Source organism: Bacillus rossius, chromosome 1 (assembly GCF_032445375.1).
Source record: "Bacillus rossius redtenbacheri isolate Brsri chromosome 1, Brsri_v3, whole genome shotgun sequence".
Taxonomy (NCBI): domain Eukaryota; kingdom Metazoa; phylum Arthropoda; class Insecta; order Phasmatodea; family Bacillidae; genus Bacillus; species Bacillus rossius.
This window is the reverse complement of record NC_086330.1, coordinates 284,295,112-284,314,788: the sequence shown is the minus strand read 5'-3', so window position 1 is coordinate 284,314,788 and position 19,677 is coordinate 284,295,112. Positions and strand designations below refer to the sequence as shown.

The 19,677-nt window shown below is 36.3% G+C and overlaps 1 protein-coding gene across 5 annotated transcripts in view; it reads right to left on the bottom strand.

Moving 5' to 3' along the window:
* LOC134527671 (serine/arginine repetitive matrix protein 2-like) overlaps positions 1-19,677 on the bottom strand; it is a 195,767-nt gene that overhangs the window by 23,669 nt on the left and 152,421 nt on the right. For 3 of the 5 annotated variants that reach the window (XM_063360555.1, XM_063360556.1, XM_063360558.1), the window contains 4 exons: positions 14,262-14,321; positions 12,014-12,192; positions 9,368-9,551; positions 6,048-6,216 (listed from right to left, as the gene is read on the bottom strand). In XM_063360555.1, coding sequence (XP_063216625.1) covers positions 6,048-6,216; positions 9,368-9,551; positions 12,014-12,192; positions 14,262-14,321 — 592 coding nt within the window. The remainder of the gene's footprint in view (positions 1-6,047; positions 6,217-9,367; positions 9,552-12,013; positions 12,193-14,261; positions 14,322-19,677) is intronic. The other 2 variants (XM_063360557.1, XM_063360559.1) reach the window with 1 other exon arrangement.

Below are 19,677 nucleotides of genomic sequence, written 5' to 3'. Positions count from 1 at the left end.
CTTTCTTGCCAGATTTCAATATTTTCTATGTGAATTCTGCGATATTTTGAAGCAGTGTATTCCTTGTTCATCTTTAATATCACAACTTTTGCTCTTTCTTGTATTAGTAGGTCTATAGGTAAGGCTCCAGCGATAACCTGCAGTGCTTCTAAAGACGTAGTTCTGTAGCTTTTTGTTACAGCAATTAGAGCTGTTCGTTGGGATGAGTTTAACCTTCTTCTTACATGTGAATTGCGTAGTAGTTCATACCAGACTGAGCAAGCATAGGTAAGTATGCCCAGGTATACTCCATTGTACAGTGTTGTCATAGTATTAGTGCTCAATCCTACATTTGTAGGTTTATGACTCCTTATTTTTTTTGCATTAACAGTAGGGCCTTTTGTGATGCTTCTTGTATGTGTTCTTGGTATCCTGTTCCCGTTGTGATTTGTACCCCTAGATACTTAACTTTTTGTTTTATCTTCACTATTCGTTCTTGAAATCTTATTAAAGGTGGTCTGTCTTTATGTAATTTTCCCTTTAGTAATACGCCTTCAGTTTTTTCAGATGATATAAGAAGTCGGACACTGCTTGCCCAGGTGTTGATAGAGCGTAGAATAATTTCTGCTGTCTGCTCTAATTCGTAGCGTGAAGTAGCGGGTATAATGAGCAAGCCATCATCTGCATAGCCATATATAATGTTATTTACTGGTAACTCAATTTTCAGAAGCTCATCAAATATTATATTCCATAGTAGCGGACCAAGGACTGAACCCTGAGGACAGCCCATGGAGAGCTTCTTTTCCACAACTATGTGGCCCAATCGACATTCACACTTTCTATCTTGCAGAAAGCCCCTTATGGCGGCATACAGGTTCTTAGGTGTGTTAAGATTCTTTAAGCGCCATAATACTTGAGGCCACCAAGCGTGGTCAAATGCTCCTGCTATATCTATCGTCACTCCAAGCACATATTTTTCTTGTAGGTTTTTAATATATTGATTTACATCGTATAGCGCTTTTTCTGTACTATACCCTCTTCTGAAGCCATACTGCTGTTTATCTATTCCCTGTATTACTTCCAAATAAGCTGTTAGTCTTGCATTAATGAGCCGCTCATAAATTTTTCCCATGTTAGGCAGCATAGTTAAAGGCCGGTATGACTTAGTTAATTTCGGGTCCTTAGCATTTCCCTTGTATATGATTTTGAGAACTCCTTCCTTCCATATTTTTGGAAATGTTCCTGAAGATAAGCATAAATTATACAGATGTAACAGTACTTCCTTGATTCGAGGGTAAGCTCGCCAAATTAACTCAGTTGTTATATTATCTTTACCTGGTGCTTTTCGTGGTTTTAACTCTTTAATGATCTTGTCAAGCTCTTGGATGGTGAAAGAAACTGTGTCTTCTGTATCAGGCAGTTCTTTCATCGCTTCTCTCTTCATCTTTTGAATATTCGTATCTTCATCTGGGTTGTCATTAGGTAGTAAATCATGTAGAATAGTTTCCAAATTTTCTGTAATGTCAGTAATTTGTCTATTTGCCATCATCATCCCAGGGATTTCAAAAGAACTTCGTACTTTGCCAGCCATCACCTTGTACACATATCCCCAAGGGTCCATATTCCCCTTGTTAAGGACAAGTTTTTCCCAGTATACCTTCTTCTTTAATAAAATATCTTTCTTATATTTCTTTCTCCTTATTCTGTACTGCTGTAAAATTAAAAGTTTATAAAATCCATTTGCCGCTCTCTTCATGATTCTTCTTAGTCTTTCCAGATCTCTTCTAGTTTCTTCTAATTCAACATCCCACCAGGGATTTCCAGGAATAATTTTCGTTTGTTTCCTAAAGCATTTCTCACAGATATTCTGTAATATAATTGTTAATCTCATGGCGAGTGCTTCTGCGGAGTTATATACATCTTCTTCATGTGATAATTCATTTATTTTGCTTGTTATTAATTCATCAAACTTCTTCCAATCCGCGTTCTTATGTATGTACCGTGGACTTATTATTATGGGAGGCATCTCAGTTCTTTGCAATTGGATTTCATAAGTCATCAATCTGTGGTCACTTGAACTGTCCAGATGAATCTTCCATTCATTGACTCTTTCTTTCATGTTGTTATCAGTCAATGTCACATCAATGAAAGTCTCAGTATTAGTTGCTGGTGATAGATATGTTCCTGTTAATGGATCATCATTAATAACATATAGATCTCTTTCCATGATAAAATCGTTCATGATCTCACCTTTTTCGTCATTCACTGGTGAATTCCAAAAAGAAGATTTTGCATTTGTGTCTGCACCAATTATTATATTTTCATGTCCAATTGTATCCAATATTGAATTAAGCTTATCAATATGTACTTCAATAGGATCTGAGAATTGAAAATAGGATGAGATAACGTATATTTTCATCATCCTCATCTGCATGATCATGCAAACATGATGTTCATTAGAAATGCCGGAGAGTAACATCGTAGTTAGAGTTTCATTTCTAATCCAAATTGCCGATTTCGGATTATCTCCTATTGCATATATTAAACCATGGATTCCTGCAACTTGCCCACGTAATACATAGGGTTCTTGTAATAAGATCACATCAAGCTTCATTTTTTCTGCAATCTTATTTAATTCAGCACTGACAACAGCTGAACGTTGTGCGTTTAGTTGCCCTATTTTTATGTTATTTTCATATTTCACCATAATTAGTTCTTTCTATTTCTCTTTCGTAAGCTCTCTTATAGGCAGGGCAATCAGTGCTATCTACCCTATGCTCGTGTGGTTTATTCTCTCGTCTGCAATTTGCACACTTATTTCCTTCATTTTTCTTACTACATTCTGTATACTTATGCCCATCAAGTCCACATATAGAGCAGATAGTTTTGCTTTTACATTTATGTGCGGGGTGTCCGTAATTCTGACAGTTGAAACATCTAGTTATTGACACAAAATCCCTAATTTTACATGCAGAAAAACCAATATACATATGTGTTCTGCTTAGCAAGATATTCCTTATTTTAGGTGTGCATTCAATGACAAGGTGCACTGTTTCTTTATTATCCTTTCTGCCGCGTCTTGTTCGCACCATGAAACCAGCTCTGAACTCCTCCAGTGAGACTTCATCTGCGCTCAGATTCTGAGCAAATATTGTGCCAGCTATATCAGGGTTATCGAACTCCCTAGGCACGTCGTACATAATAACTTTCGGGCCCTGCTTTGTAGGGCGCTCAGTACGTAGTCCTAGTTTAGATATTTTCTCATCTTTTTGCAGTTTTTCAATCGTGCTGGAGTCTTGTGCTTCGATTATAATTCCTCCTTTCGAAATTTTCCTTATTCCTTTGAATTTCAGCCCATTCTTTATTGGATCAATGTTCTTTAAGATCTCTCTTTTGGTGGTGTCACTTGTTTGAGTTTCGTCACTTGGCAGGACAATCAGCAACTCCTTCTTCTGTTTAGGTATGATCTGTTGACGAGTAGTCCCTCCAATTTCAGCTGCACTTGTTACTTCCGCATACGTCTTCCTTATCACAGGGCCTTTACTTAATTCTATCCCCTTTATCACTCCGTTAAGCCGGGAATTGTCTATCAGAACCTTATCTAATAGGCCTTTTAGCTGTGTTACTCTGGGCAGAATATAGTTTGTAGATGCTTTGTTAACCTTAGATATCTCTGTGGTCGTGTAGGTGGTTAGCTCAATTATTAATTTTTCAGCACATGAAAGCACCTCCTGTTCATCCCATTTAGGGTTTATCACAAACTCTTCAGTCGATTCTTCCTTCTCAGCCGTAGTTTTGTCTTTCCTGAAGATTTCCCTTATCATCATTTTAACTATAGTAGGGTCTTGTTCACATATTATGGGACCAACAGATAGCAGCCATTTTCTTTCAGTTAAATTTGGTACTGGTTCCTTAGCCCAGTTTACTTTCTTATCCAGCAATTTGTCAACCAGTATGGTCACTCTCTTCAAGTCCAATCCTCTGTCCTTAGTGTAATCCGTCAAAAGGGTTTTCCTTTCGGACCAGTCTCCTTCTATTGGATGTTTAACTGCCTCTTGCAAATCTTCATGCCAATGCTTTCGATCCATCGTAGAACCAGCGGGCTCACACTGTCTAATCAGTACTATTGACTGTCTGGCATGCGTTAAAGCAGGAGGCTATCACCCCAAGCCAGCTGCCCTCTTAGCCGCTGTTGGTCTTATAGCAGCACACAGAAAAAAACCCGGCTGACTGATAGCCAACAGTCGTTGCCACCCACGGACCAACTTTGAGGTGGGGCAGTGCCCGATACCCTTTAACCTCTCTCCAAGAAAATTTCAATTCCAATTCCAATTCAATGCTCCCATTCACACCAAATCAGCAAAACAGAACGCAGTTGATTATGCAAACCTTTGCGTAAACAACCACGAACGCCCACTCAAGACAAGGTGCAAAATGGGGGGTTTAGCTCGAGGTATAGAGTATGAGCCCAGTGGGAGATACCCCGAGAAAACCTGTGAGCAGATGTGTGAATTCTCTTTAAAACGATACCCCACAAGTACGGATGCGATCACCGATTGCGTCAAAATAACCAGAATACCCTAACACGCCACGTAAGTATAGCATCTCAGCCCACAATCGACTACTCGACTTGGCCCGCGGCCGACGCAGCATTGTCCTGCTATCTATTGTCGACGCAGGCTGTCTGCTGGCGGCCATGTTGGTTCGGGATGTTACTAACAGGCGGTGCTAGTGTAGCGCGACAATTTAATTCCTTACAAAAAAACTAAGCAGGAGTGTGGCAACGCACGTACGCCTCAAACGAAATAGTCGCTGGAAAACTATACTTTTTTAATTTAAAGAAACCTGTTAACTTTTTTAGAAAATAAATTTGGGATTAAACTCAAACCATCACCACCCCCTTTCCGGACAGATACCCCAACAACTGACCGAAACAAAAGTTACAAGAAAACTGTCCTAGCGATTCGGAAATAAATACGGTAGTACCTACTAGTATTTGTCGGATAGTAAAATAACGTGACGTGATTGTAAATGTGTCACGACTGAAATAATTCCAAACAAGTTTATAAATATTTGTGTATTATTAACGCGATCAATTAGCAACAAGTATAAAGACGGCTCTGACTATAAACAATGTTATTATTCGTTAATGAAAATGTCCCAAAAAATTAATTAAGAGCATTTATATTTAAAAAAAAGTCCACATTGTTATGTTTAATGGCGGGAAAAAATAGATTTTGTCTATTTTCTAAATAATAAGAAATGCGTACAAGTATATGTATATTCAAAGGCTTGGTTTATTCGAGTCGAGCATACATTGGCCTTGAAGCCAGCCAGTGATGCTGTGACTGTGAAGTCGTACGCATGCACTGAGTTTGGGCGTTTGGATGATAGCCGGCTTATCTTGTAGCGACGTAGTCAGAAACGAAACAAAGGGACTGCACTCTTTGTAGCCTAGCGGTTGCATTACACACGCACATATCCCCAGCACGTTCAGCATTCGTTATATTGAGTTCACAGGAATAGAATAATATTAATGAATAGACAACTAACGGAAGTTTGATAAAAGAAAGGACGGGATTCTATTTTTAAAGCCACGCACTTAGGTGGCACCTGCGAGGCTGAAGAATGTGACAGGTGTCAACGGCAAGATGTCTAGTAGCGAGCGAGAGGGGAAGCAGACAAACAACCAAAGCGTGCTTCACGCGATCACGCTGTAAATTCCTCAAAAAGACCTCGTTATAGCCGTGTTCTCGCTATTACCGTGCTCACTATAACGAGATTCTAGTGTAATTAGATTAATCTATGTTAGTTAAAATAATTGTCAATTATTCTGAGTTTTTGGAAGTGGATTTTCTGTATATTTTACAAAGTAAATAATTTGTGTTACAAAAAAAGGATAAAAATGTAAATTACTGAAAATGCAATAAATGCATATTCCTACTAATGAGTCTTTTAGCATTTAGTCTAACAGTTTACTAACCCAAAGAGGACATTTTTGTTTGTATATAAGTATTAATTGTATTTAATTGGCCCCCATTGCATTGTTCTGCCCTGTGTGGACCAACCTGTGAACTGGGGGGCCGGGGAGTAGATGAACCCAGGAGCAGGGAAGCCTGGGTAGCCGGCCGGGTAGACCGGTGGGGGCGGCGGAGAGCCGGGGGGTGGTGGGGGCGGAGAGACATCCTCTTCCTCCTCGTCGTCCTCATCCATGTTGATCTGCCGGATGATCTTCACCTGCGGACATGACGACAATGCCAAGATTTTTGCATGAATTATTTTCATCCCAAAAAATTTAGCTTATTCATAAAACTAAGGTATTATTAACTTTATGGCACTAAAATGTTTCTAGTACTTATTTTAGCAAAATAGCATAACTTTAACTGACATTAGTGATGGGATTTTCGATACTTCGATACCTCGATACCTACGATACTTGACGGTATCGCAAAGTATCGAGTATCGAAACATTAGTTCGATACATTTTTTCGATACCGGATTGCTTGTTCATTTGAATTGAATTAAGTTTTGAGTCGCCATCGTACAAAATACAACTACAGTAGAACCTCGATGATACGTTCCCGTTTCATACATTTTCCCGTGTCATACGCCGATTAATTTTGGTCCCGCCAAAAGTACTATATTTTATTTACAATGGTTTACTTTCTCTGAACATACACTTATAAAATCATTAATTTCCAGTTTCATACGTTTTTACGAAGCGTAAAAGTCCTAATATTCACAAATTTTAGTGTTAGATATATTCCTCCTGATAAATTACCTTTTAAACTGAATATACCCGTTTGTTATTGTTTTCTTACGATAGGATTGTTTTGTATTTTACGTTTCTCAATTAAAATTTTATTGAAAATTGTTCTGTTGCATAAAGTTGTTTGTAAAATGAAAAAAACAAGCAAAAATTTCTGATTAATTTATTTTTACAATAGCCTAATTTTTTTTATTTCTAATTTAGGCTTGGTGACTTTTCCCCCCCCCTCCAAGAAAGGACTTCAAACATTTTGTAAGGCCACTGTTTCTCATGTCAGCTTTACTTGATTATGGACTGTATTTTACATTTCTAGTGGTTTTATTATATGTAAATATAATGTTGAATTCACATCTTTCATTAATATGATGCAATTATTTACACATTATGTATTTAAGTTTAATCTGACATTGTGCTGGTATGACAGATTGAATTTATATAGTTTAAAACTAATTTATGTTATTTGTAATAATTGTTACTTAATGGGAAAATATTTTTCCCTGGAGCATCGAAAGTATCAAACTGAAAAAACAATACAGAATCGAGTATCGATAGTGTGGTATTGTCGCACCTCTAACTGACATGCATCTTGTAATGGTGGAACATCGTTTAAATTATATAAGTTTAAATAAATTATATAAATACATTTATTAATTTGTAAGGTATGGTTATAGACTACTTTAACACGTGAACACAGCAGAAAAAAAGACCCCTCTTCTTTAAGCTATACATTAAGTGCCGCGGACAGATATTTAAAAATAAGGTGTTATCGATTCAAGCTGTATATTTTGAGCAGTGTGTGCTGCACCTAACACACATAAGTATATCTCTTTTTCTCTTACACACACACACACACACATATATCCATATATATACACACACATATATGTGTATGTATAAGTGTGTGTGTGTGCATGTATGTATATATGTTCGTTTACGTTGCTACTGAAAGTGTGCATGCATTCAGATTAATGTTAATTTTACTTCAAGTTTAGAATATAATTGTTGGAAGTTTGGCACACTCAAATGTTAAAGAATTGGTAAGCCGCTGCATGTTTGATGTAAATGTGTAAACTTATGGAATGTTTAAATCCACGTTCAAAACAATATCAACTTAATGATTTATGTTTTGGGTGTTAAATAAGGTGAATTAGTGCTCATGTATCAAGGCTGAGTTCATCCTCAGTAAATTCACACTGGTAATAATCTGGAGACACAACTTAAACAAATACAATAATAATAAAAAAGTTTTCCAGTTTTAATACATTACTGTGATAATCTGTAAGGGCAGCATTGTGATATACAAATAATTTTACTACTATATGCAATTTAATTTAAAATACTGTAAAATCGTTTGAATACAATTTTTATTTATTTTTGAATAATAATGGGATTATAGTTGTAAAATAAATCATTTATAGATTTTTTCCATGCAATAGTTTCCCCTCTAGGTTACTTTTCCACATGAATCCTCAAAACTATTTAGGACTATAGCCCTATCTTTGTCATGCAACTGGTCAATTTAAAAACTAAAATTTTGATAATGAACACATTAATCAACTTTTCAACGGTGGAGACCACAAAAACCCTGTTAATTAAATATTATTTAAATCCCCTATGTGTTTAACAAATAGTGACAGCACATTTACCATAATTCATAATAGAGAATAAACATTTTTAATGTCACACATTCAGAACAACCATGCACATAGACAACAAAATTTCCTCTGTGCTGAACTCATACATGAGAAAACCCATTTTCTTACTTACCTGTAGTAGAAAAAACATTATTTAGATAATTTTATTTTACATCTTTGTATGATATAACGGGCTGAACAAAATCATTTAGTACCCATCCACGAGTGTTCCAATTTAAAACATAATTTTTTGTAAGCTGTACGTTAACTATATTCAAAATATAGTAAAACTGATTGAACATATGGGGAAAAAATGTCTGAGAAACATAAACCCACGATGCATCTTGAAATGCTTGAAATATGTATAATTGCCATTTGCTCTCATATCTAGACATGACACATCTTTACAATGAAAAATTTATAATAAGCAGGTCAGGTAAAGAATAGCATCACAAGCTTTTAAGTGTTTAAAAAATTTAGTAATATCAGAAATATAAAAAATGATTTCATTAGAGATGCAAAACTGAAAAGTACAATTTAAATTTTTTTATGTGCTGAAAAAGAAGAACTTGATAGGACTGAATGACTGCAATCAATCACCGCTTTACATCTCATTGAGATTGAGCTCAGTAGAGGCAAGGGTCGGTGAGACAATGGATTAGGGGCAGAATGGAAAGGTAGGGGAAAAGGAAGCATGCAGAGAAAGCTGACAGGTTCCTGGCAATGTCCAACTTCTTTCCAAATTGTGAAAACACTGGGTTTCACCTAATCAGGTAACGAACCCGGATCCCCTTAACGGGAGGTGAGAGATTTGACCGTGGCCCCAGCTACACAGATAATCTTTCACTGTAACTAGAAAAAACAAGATGTACTTTAAACTGCCTGAATTTTAAAATCTAGAAAAAACAAAGGAACACATTAAGTGGACCTTTCTCAAAAGTATCTTAAAATGGAACCAATGATGTAAAAGAAGATGTGAGCTGACCTTGATCTTCTTTTTCTTTTTCTTCTTGAAGTGCTTCTCCTTGGGCATCTTGCGGGGGGGAGGTGGTGGGGACGGGAGGTCCTCCCCGGCGGACGGCGAAGTCCCCTCCCCGGGTCGGACTCCATCTGCGAACTTGACCGTCTTCCGCTCCACGCTTTCGTCGGCCGCAGGAGGCTTCTCCTTGCTGTAACACGCATCACAAGTGTGTGTGACGAACGGTACGCGACACATGTTAGTTATTAGGGACAAGATTTTATATTCAACTGCAATAAAATCTACATACAGTGGAGCTTTGCTACTACAAAACCTAACAATGGCAGAGGATATTCTCGTAATGAGTACTCGCAACTACCAAAAAATGATGAAACACTTCAAACAAAAATCAAATTCCCATGTCTTCTAAATATGTTTAAATTATATATTACTAGATAAAAACCTGCGGCTTCATTTGCGCAATTTCAGAGTATTGCTGAGATACCTACCATTGAAAGGAAAGTATGTGATTAATTCCAAATATTTTTACTAAAGAATTAGACTGAATTAATTGTCAGGTGCATAATTTAATTCATAATAAAACCGTTTAAAAATAATATTTTTAAAATAGTTATTCATAGACCTTTTATATATTTTTTTGTACGGATAAAGTTCCTATCTGATTTTATATTGTGCTTTTGCCCGCGACTTTGTCTCCGTGGATTTCAGGAATGGGCCCAGAGGGGAATAAATGAAAAGGGAAAATCAATTGTATAAAAAAGATAGATGAGTGATTTGTAATGTATTTTTATGCTTCATTGACATGGTAGTCACGGAATTTATATTGTATCCCACTCTTAATTTAATGCAATATATTTCTGTAGACACCGTTGTATGATTTATTATTTTCTGCCAGTAGTTATGAGTTTTGGGCACTCGATACTCTTGAACAACCAACATGTTTGGCACTGGGACTTAATGTTATTGCAAACGATAACTTTAGCAGGAATTGCAGCCTCTTGAAATTGTAATGGCAAATTATTGGAAATTATTGGGATGCAAATAATCAGAACGGTCTCTCCTTCGGTTATCCAGGGAGACTATGTTTCTGCTCAACTGTGATGCACAACCTGGTACAGTTGCACAATCTCAGTGCATCAAGGTTATGCAGCAGCAAAACCGGGACGCCAACCTTCAGCTACAGTTTATTGGAAGGCAGGTGACCCCTAGGCAAGACGTGGCAGAAGCACCAAACAATAGTGTGTTTTAAATTCAAGGCAACACTATCTATTAAGAAAATTAAAAACTAAACTGTTATAGGCGCTGCTAGTTTGCTAGTTGCCGCGAGCTCCACTAAGCAGATGGGTTTCGCCAAGGAGAAAGATAAGAAGTTGCCAGACCTTACTATGTAATGTACATATATGACCATGTGGTAAACATAGAGAAACACTCACTGTTTGTACTGCACTTGGTTCAGCCATTTTGGCATGAACAGGTAATTACAAAATTATGCTACAGATCTATCACACAAGAATTGTGCATTTTTCCGGGGTAAAAAGTAGCCTATGTCACTCTCCTAACCCTTCAATCAACAAAAACAGCACTATGAAAAGCTCTTGTTAGTTCTTTATTAATTTTACAATGTTAAGTACATTGAAAATGACAGGACATTAGGAAATTATAGTATCTTCGCACTTCCCGTAATACTCCGTACTTACATCCGCAGTTCCACCGTGACATTGATGTGAAAAAAAAAGTACTGTCGCTCTAAACGCTTCTCACACCTCTGAGGCAGGTTAAGGTTATTAGGAAATTGCACTAACACCAAAACCTGAGTCAATACAAAGTGTTATGCCAAAAAACAGTAGTATTACTTCAAATTAATATTTATTCTAGGATTGGAGAAACCCAATCTTTAAGATTCAACAAATTTATTGAATACTTTGGATTCAAATCAAGATTCGTTCATAAATAAAATAATTTTGAACACATAGAATTGATAGTATTTGTATAAGAAAGTTCATGATTTGCAATACCATAGCATACTACCTTAGAAATGATTTGAAAGTGTATTGAATGTTTAAAAAACAAAACATATTTTTTTTTCATGTTCAAAACTTGTCGTAAAATAATTATCTTTCAGTAAACTAACACACATCATAAGTGAATAACTACCATAAGACAAAAGTAATATGTAGTTAACGAAATTAGGAGTAAAGTGTGTAATACCAAGAAATTTTATGTTTTTCCCCTATTAGCTTCTACTTTCTAATGATATATGAACATTGTGGAAAAAAAAAAGTTTAACGCCAAATACAACTAATTATCATTCATGTGTTGATTGATGCCATTACCAAATAATAACTCGAATGTAGTTTTTTCGCTGATGCAACATGCAACAAGTTGCTCTTTTTGCTGTGCGTGACAACACAAAAGATATACAATGTTGTACAATACTAGTTACATCTTTATTTAATAAGCAAAAAGTGTTAAAGTACTAATGAAATGAAACGCGTGCTCTGAACATGCCACAAAGGAAACATACGGTCCGGAAGGGAACTCGACACGAGGCACCTCTAGACACCAAGGAACGCAGTGGGAACACCTCGCAGAGTACTGGAGGGTGGTTTCCGCCATACGCAAACTACCTAATCAGACTGGAAAGAGCCACACCTATTTTCTTGGAGAGAGTGTGGGTACCTGAAGCCAGGAAACACTAAAATCCCTTTCCCTGCCGCTGGCAGCGGCTTGTACTCCACCGGTGCCCCGGGCTTCTTTTTCTTCTTCTTCTTGGGGCTCGGCAAGAGGGACTGATCCTCATCCCCGAGCTCTGCCACCTTCACGATGGCCTCCTGCAACAGGCGAGGGCCGGATTGTGTCGGTAGAACAAGGGCGAAGAGTGGTTATAAACTACGGGTACATACAAGATTTTAAGGTTTTATTATCAGGCCAATTTTAAAAGATAGAATATTATTGAACAATTATGATAATTAAATGTTCCATGATACTAATTTCACTAAAAAAGTGTCATTTTGACTGATACATGATGCACTTTTTCAATATAATGATCTGTAATAAGCATATCTAACATTTTGGAACAAATAAAATAAATCTGTTATGTATTTCTGTGATTGAAAAATGTTCCAAGTTCCTAATGTAAAAATAAAGAACTAATATCAGTTGCAAATTTAAAAAAAGTAAACTTCTTCCTATCTTTTTTTATTAAATTGTTTTATATATATCATGGCACACACCTCAACTGCATCGTGGCCATTCTAAATAATTTACTCTCATTGAGTTTAATATTTAAAAAGATTAGGTATTTGTTGTTTGAAGTTAATTTTTGATAGAAAATGCTGATTAGTTTCATGATTTTAATTGCATTTCGGTGCCTTGTGGTGTATTAATTTGAATTTCAGTGTTACGTGATGTATTGACATGCTTTCCGGTGTTATTTCGGTTTTATCGTAATTCACCATATAATCTTGTCCCTAATGATGGGAAATCATTGTTTTAAGTTCCGTAACGAATCTTTAATTCGGAACGTTTGCGAACACTACCGTGACATATTACTAATTTTGCCAAATCATAAAATATCAATGTATATTTAATGATAATATCAACAAATTAAAAATACAGTAAACTTTGTATAGTAAATTTCGGTACAACCAAATCCTTGTTACAATAAAGCAACTGTTAAGTCTCCCGAAAACACCAAATAACCCTATGTGGTTTTACCTCAAAATAACAACGTACATAGTTTTACCTCTATCCCACCCCTCCCCAAATAATAACTCAAATAATAATAATAACAACAACAACAACAACAACAACAAATCTTCAAAAGCTTTCTGCAGAATTGTCATAAATTTCCATTTAATAATAAATAAATTATGCTTTGGCAAATAAATAATACTGCCATAATCTTATAACTGTCCAAAGAACAATTGATATACTAATGCATACTTCAAACCAAAGATGAACAAAAAATAAAACAAAGATTAGTCAATCTTCCTAACTTTGTTTAAAACATTGCCTACAAAATTTGTCTCACTCTACATCCACTTAAATGTTCAGCTCAAACTTCAAAGGCATCTATCATCCTTGTGTACGCTGGGCTGCAGGTAAACACTCAATAAATTAATAAGTAAAAATTAAGGCCTTGGAAGCGTCAGCCCAGAAAACAAAACAACCACCACCATAATCACAGAGGTGCCCAGACGTCGTACAAAGGAATTTATTTATAACCTACTAGGAACTCTAGGAGGCTATGTGGATCGAGGATGAATAATAATGAAATAACAAAACTGGTGGTTTGATTTATATAACTGCCCTTTTACTAAAATAATTTACTTAGTTTTTTCTTTTATCTTTAACTTTTAAGTACACATGTATTAAAATATATTAATTATAAACAGAAGGGAGCCCCGGGGCAACAAGATACATATAAAAGTAAAACAATCATATCTCTTGAACTTGACTCTGGTTTTAAGTGAGCTCGCAGGCTCAAAAGAAAGAAACAATTACATTTTGTTTTTAATTTTCTTTTCAAATGAAATTTAATTATATCCTGTGTCCTGGCACCGGAGGTTTCGGTAGATTAAAGTCCAGAAGAAATCATTTTATGTAGAAAGTTGTATCTCGACCGGAGAGGGGAGAAAACTTCGGACTGCATGAGACCAATCACGGACTGCTAATTTGGCTATTAATTTCAATGCTAGAAATACCCTTACCCTTTTATTAAATTATGCCAATATTCATAATTATAATTTTTTGACAGACTTTCTGTGCCAAGGTTACTCGCTAACACATTTTGGTTAATGCACAAGACTTTATTTCTAAATTCCTATTGAATTTTTTTTTGTAAACATCAACATGGTGGATGAATGAGCCTTAAGACAACTGGACCGTGTTTTCTCACCTCAATGAGCTTCATATCTTCCAAGTCCACTTCATTGGGATCGTCTTGCTGAAGGGCTTTCTACATGCAACATGAAACAAATGTGTTTATTCTGCAATTCACAGTTCCTACGTATACAAATGCAAATTAACAAAACACAGAAACACAAATCACATGTACAAAAGTTGCTACAGAATGTCAGGATATAATTTCCAGAATCTTCCAAGCTTCCCCAGCACCAAAATAAAACAATTAAGAATTCCCAATTACTTTTTGAATTATTCAACCCAATGTGCATAGCTCAAATAAAAAACGTTCGAAGTCCAAATGATTGCAACGGTTGTTTATGATTCTACAGTATGATTTTTTTCCATTAACACCAATTACTACTTTCACAATCCAAATTACTTCATTTAAAACCATGAGTATTTAATTTGTAGTTAAAGATATTTATTGGTCTAAAGGAAATTTAGCAAACACTGAAAAAAAGATTAAAATTAACAACATAGATTATGTTCCCCATGAAGAAAGTAATAAGTGAGTGTGTGCAAACATTGTCCTATTGATAATTTAAGTCTAAATTAGAAATGATTCTCAACCGCATCGTATATCTAGCTATTAAAACAATTTTAGGTCATAATGGAGTTTTAAGGCTAACCTAATAAGCCAACCTGTGGAGGAAATTGAGGCGAATGGTCTGCTCAAGTACAATATTGTACTTGAATGTGATTATGAAACCCAGTGAATACAAAGGAAGACAAGAGGGCCTTCAAAACCACTAATGTCCCCCCCCCCCTCCCACCGCAAGTTCAAAAGATGGAGGGTGCTCTTGCTGATGCGGTGTTAACTTCTTTAATGAAGACATTTTTTATGATTCTTCCTAGCATGTTCCTTTAAAGCTATGAAACAAACTACTACCATTTCCCTATTTATACAGTGAGTGTCAGTTTTTCTAACCAATTGCTAAAGAGACAAGATATGGATTTTTTTGTCCCATTTTGATTTTAAAACATAATTGTCATTGTTTTATTTTTATGAAAATATTTTTGTAATACTACACCAAAATAGTGGTAAATTTAATATCCTGTATTTTTATGATAAAATTATTTGCAATAAGTTGTCCACAACATATACATTCAGAGCAATAAAAATGAATTAGTGAGTATTTATGGTTTAAAAGAACAAATGAAATTAATTTTTCTGATCCATGCACATTAGTAAATTTTTTTTTGCCTGGAAATGAAGTCCTCAAATTTCAAATATTAAAAGATTACTTTTTTATGATTAGAATTAAGTTTTTGTCAAATGCTATTTAATTCTATTATATAACTTGCAATTTGGTGCTAGAGGATGCATTAACTTGCATTTCGGTGTTCTGACAGTGTTATTTCGGTTTTATCACAATTCACCACATAATCTTGATCCTACAAATTCCTAACAAGAATAACAGCTTCTGTACCCACTCTGCATACTCAAAAATTTAATTACATATTTTTATAATAAAATTGTATAAAAATTTAAACATTGTTTCTGGAAATATATAACCTGTCACTTATCAAAATAATTTTACTAAAACAAAGTAAACACATTAAAAAAAAGAACAAATATAAACACTGAGGTCTTTGTGTACATGTTCAACCCTACACAAACAAGTAAAGCTTAAGATTCACTAACTCCTGACCACATGTAAACATATTGAAAATATGCAGCTGGCTTATGCAACTTCGAGGTTGGGAAGGGAGGGGAGGGGAGGGGGGGGGGGAAGCATCCCCACCATTTTTCGAGATTTAATACATTATAGTATTTAAAAATTTGCTCACTTAAACCAACCAACATTTCATAACTATAAGATAAAAAAGTAAAAAAAAGTTATTGTAAGCATGTTTTTCCACACTTTGAAATTGTGCCGGCAGCAAGGGGTGGGTGCTTAGTATTTGAAGAGCCCACTGCGACGTGTGTGGTTTCCGGTTCTGGACTGTGACTTTCCTAGCTTGCTTCTCCTCTCCTTCCCCTCCGTGCATGCGCACTGGGTCGTAGACAGTCGTAACTATGATTGCAGCGCAATTTAACTTTCTTCTTCTTCTTCTAGCTCTTAGCTAGACAAGAATTTAAGGATAGGTGACAGCTGCTGAACTGGTGTGTGGGCAACACTCAGTGTGAGTAACAGTCGCTATGGTATTTAATTAGCATTTAAGATGTTAATGTTTGGGAGCCCTTTGAAATTTAGACTCTTGACAGAGCCTGCTCGAATTTCAGTTTGAGTCAGTATAGTTGTTAGTTTCATGCGATAATATTCTATTTAGCTTGTAAATGGGGAAATTTGGCAGAAAAATATGGTAGTGATCTCGCAGCACGACTTTTGTGCTGAACATTGCTTGTTCGTGCGGTTAACTAACGATTTGTGAGGCGTAAATACACGCAAGTGTATTAAGATACAGTAGTTTCTGTAGCTTCAATATTGTAGAAATTATGTTAGAGAAAACACCTTTAGCAAAGTTTGAGCACTCTTGTTTACTTATTCCTGGCGGTTTTTAGCTCGCAGTTGAATGCCGGGCGCATAGTGTGTCTAATGTGCACACACAACATTTTTTGTAAAGATTTAGTCCTGATGTTAATTTTGGTATGTGAATTGTTCTCTAGTCTTAGGCTTGACATGTCGGGTACGGGGTGAGATGTTGATTTCTGTTTATTTAAGAATTTTGGGAAGTAAACATAATTCAGTAAAACTCCTTAGTAGCTGTGTGGAGATAGTTACAAAAAGTGTTCAGTATACAATGGTTGAACAGTCTAAGAACGCACTGACCTTGAACTTGAGTGGCATTCTGCTTGTACAATTTGTCAGTGCGTGGTCATCCTCAGGAATTTTCAATAATGCTACCAGTTGAAAATTTTCTGTTTTGTATTAAATTTAGTATTAAGGTTTATAAGGAAAGGAGTGCTGTAAGACTATGCTTGTTCAACCAGATAGAGAAATGATTGATTTTGAATGTAAATAAAATGTTTATAATAGATATAATGAAAATAATACAAATTGAATGTAGCATGTGTTCGTAACAAACTATTGAATGTATTATTTTCGTAAACCTGTGATTTATTCAAGTTCATCTTTCACAACAAACCCTCCAGGGTAACAGCATTTCTTCTAACTTTTGATTTAATTTGTAATCACTTTGGATACAAATGTTAACAACGTAACAAAAACAACTTTCTAAACAATATAAATTTTTATGAAATGCACTACTGATTTTAATATAGTACTAAAATGCCAGTACATATCATGTGTGTATTTTAATGTTATAAAACCTTGTTTTAATGTTTATAATTCCTTTATCCACACTATTTAAAAATATCAATTTATGTCGCTCTGTATATATCTATATCTCCCTCTATGTTTCACTTACTCTCATACGCATGCACACACACACACACACGTGTGTGCATGCACCCCCACATTCACACACATGCACTTATGCATGTGCAAACACATGCACACAACACACACACATGTGCACGCACACACAAACACATCCCATTCAGTGTGATATAAATTTATTTCTATAGCTCTCTTGCATTTGTTGTAGGGTCACAAATTTCCTCCCCAGATATTTACTAAGTAGAGTTGTTTTCGAGCTGCAAGTGATCAAAATTATGAGCACTCTCGTGATTTTTTACAGCTATTACATTATATTTAGTAAAAATCTGCCGAGAAATGTTGAGACAAAACAAAATACAAGGGAGCTTCCATGATAAATTTACACCAAAAGTCATCATACAATAGTAATTACAAGAAAATGAAATAACCAATGTGGTTTGTGACATCAAGACTTGGAAAAAAAAAAACTTTAATTTACACAGCTAAGTTGCTTTTCTATTTTTCATAGTTGTAACGCCCCACGTGCCTCAAAATTATATTATTTTAATTTAATAAAAAGGTCTTGGAAACTGCTGGGCAAAATATTAAGAAAATTAAAGATATTTACCAGAGTGGGCACGAGGCGGTGAACAAGACAAATTTCACACTCCTTACACACAAGCAACTTGGGAGTTCGTGGATCGTTAAATAGAAGAAGGTATATGATAAATAAAAACACTACATAAATAATTTGGTCTATAGGTTTCCCTGGTTTATTATGAAGAGGTTTTGTTTTCGCATTATTTCGATATCACAATCAAGATCTTAGCAAGTAACAAAAATATGGGGGCGCACCGAAATTATTTAAACAATACATATTCAACTTTAACAAACAAACGATTACATAAACAAAAATTTGAAGTATCACACCAAAATTTGATTCATCCAATGATTACATAGATAATAAGTTTCCTTTATTCTACATGTTCTGGAGGATTAAGTTCTTAAGTCACTGCTCGCTGGTAGGCTATTCATTCGGTTAATGTAGTTCGTAGATAGAACGGGGGGAGGTTTATTTTACATTATCACCCGGGTCTTCAAGGTAAGACGTCGGGCCGGTAAAGATCTCTTCTAAAGGGACTCGGAGCTCGAAGTCCCGAAGAACATGCGGGGAGCAATTTGTCTCCCCACACCTGGACCCTGTCTGAAACACAAGTCAAATTCAAAACGAATTAGACCTGCTTCCAGACAGTCATACACAGTCGGCGTGATAGGCCAACAAATGGGAATCTGGGGAGGAGAAAAAAGGCCGAATTACTCACCAAACAGGGTGTGGAATTCGGGCTCACGAGAAGTCTCGCGCCGACATCAGGATGTCGCGCACCGAGAATTCGCGAATGACGCGAAAGAAACCAAATTTTTTAGGAAAATAAAAAATTATTAAACTTTAAATAGAAACATGACTTGTACTAATTACTACTACTGACTGGCTACTGTACAAATGTGATCACATCCCTTAAAGCAACTGACATATTTTATGCACACGAATTCGCCGTTCCCGCGAAAGCCCTCTTAGCGCAGAGGACGCCGAGAAGACGTGGTCAAAGTACTGAGTGCCGGCGATGGCGGACAAAGCTTCTAATAAAATCGGGCGGTCGGCCCTAGGGAAAAAGAGGGGGAAGGTTCGGCTCAGGGCCGAAAACATGCGGAGGTGCCCGAGTGGTCGTAACCACGACTTCAGTTGTTTGCGCCAAAGGGCGACTGCTGCGGTCTCTACCGACAGGTACAGAAGGCAACAAACAATCGACTTCTACAGGCCGCGAGAAAGAAGCATAGGGCCTTATGGCGCCACTGCACTGCTTTCTAGCGGCGTAAAGGGGAACTAACTGAGGCGGTGGACTGAATCTCTGCCAGGTGTCACTGGCGTAGTCTCTGCTCGCTGGCCACCGGGGCCGAAGTCGCTTTTTTCTGCCGCTAGATGTCGTGGAGGTCTCTGTAGGACCAGTCCTTGAAGCAGGCAATCGTCTTGGCTAGGTTCACGTAAGGTCACTGCTCCTAGCATAATTTCTCAGAACTAAGGGGGGG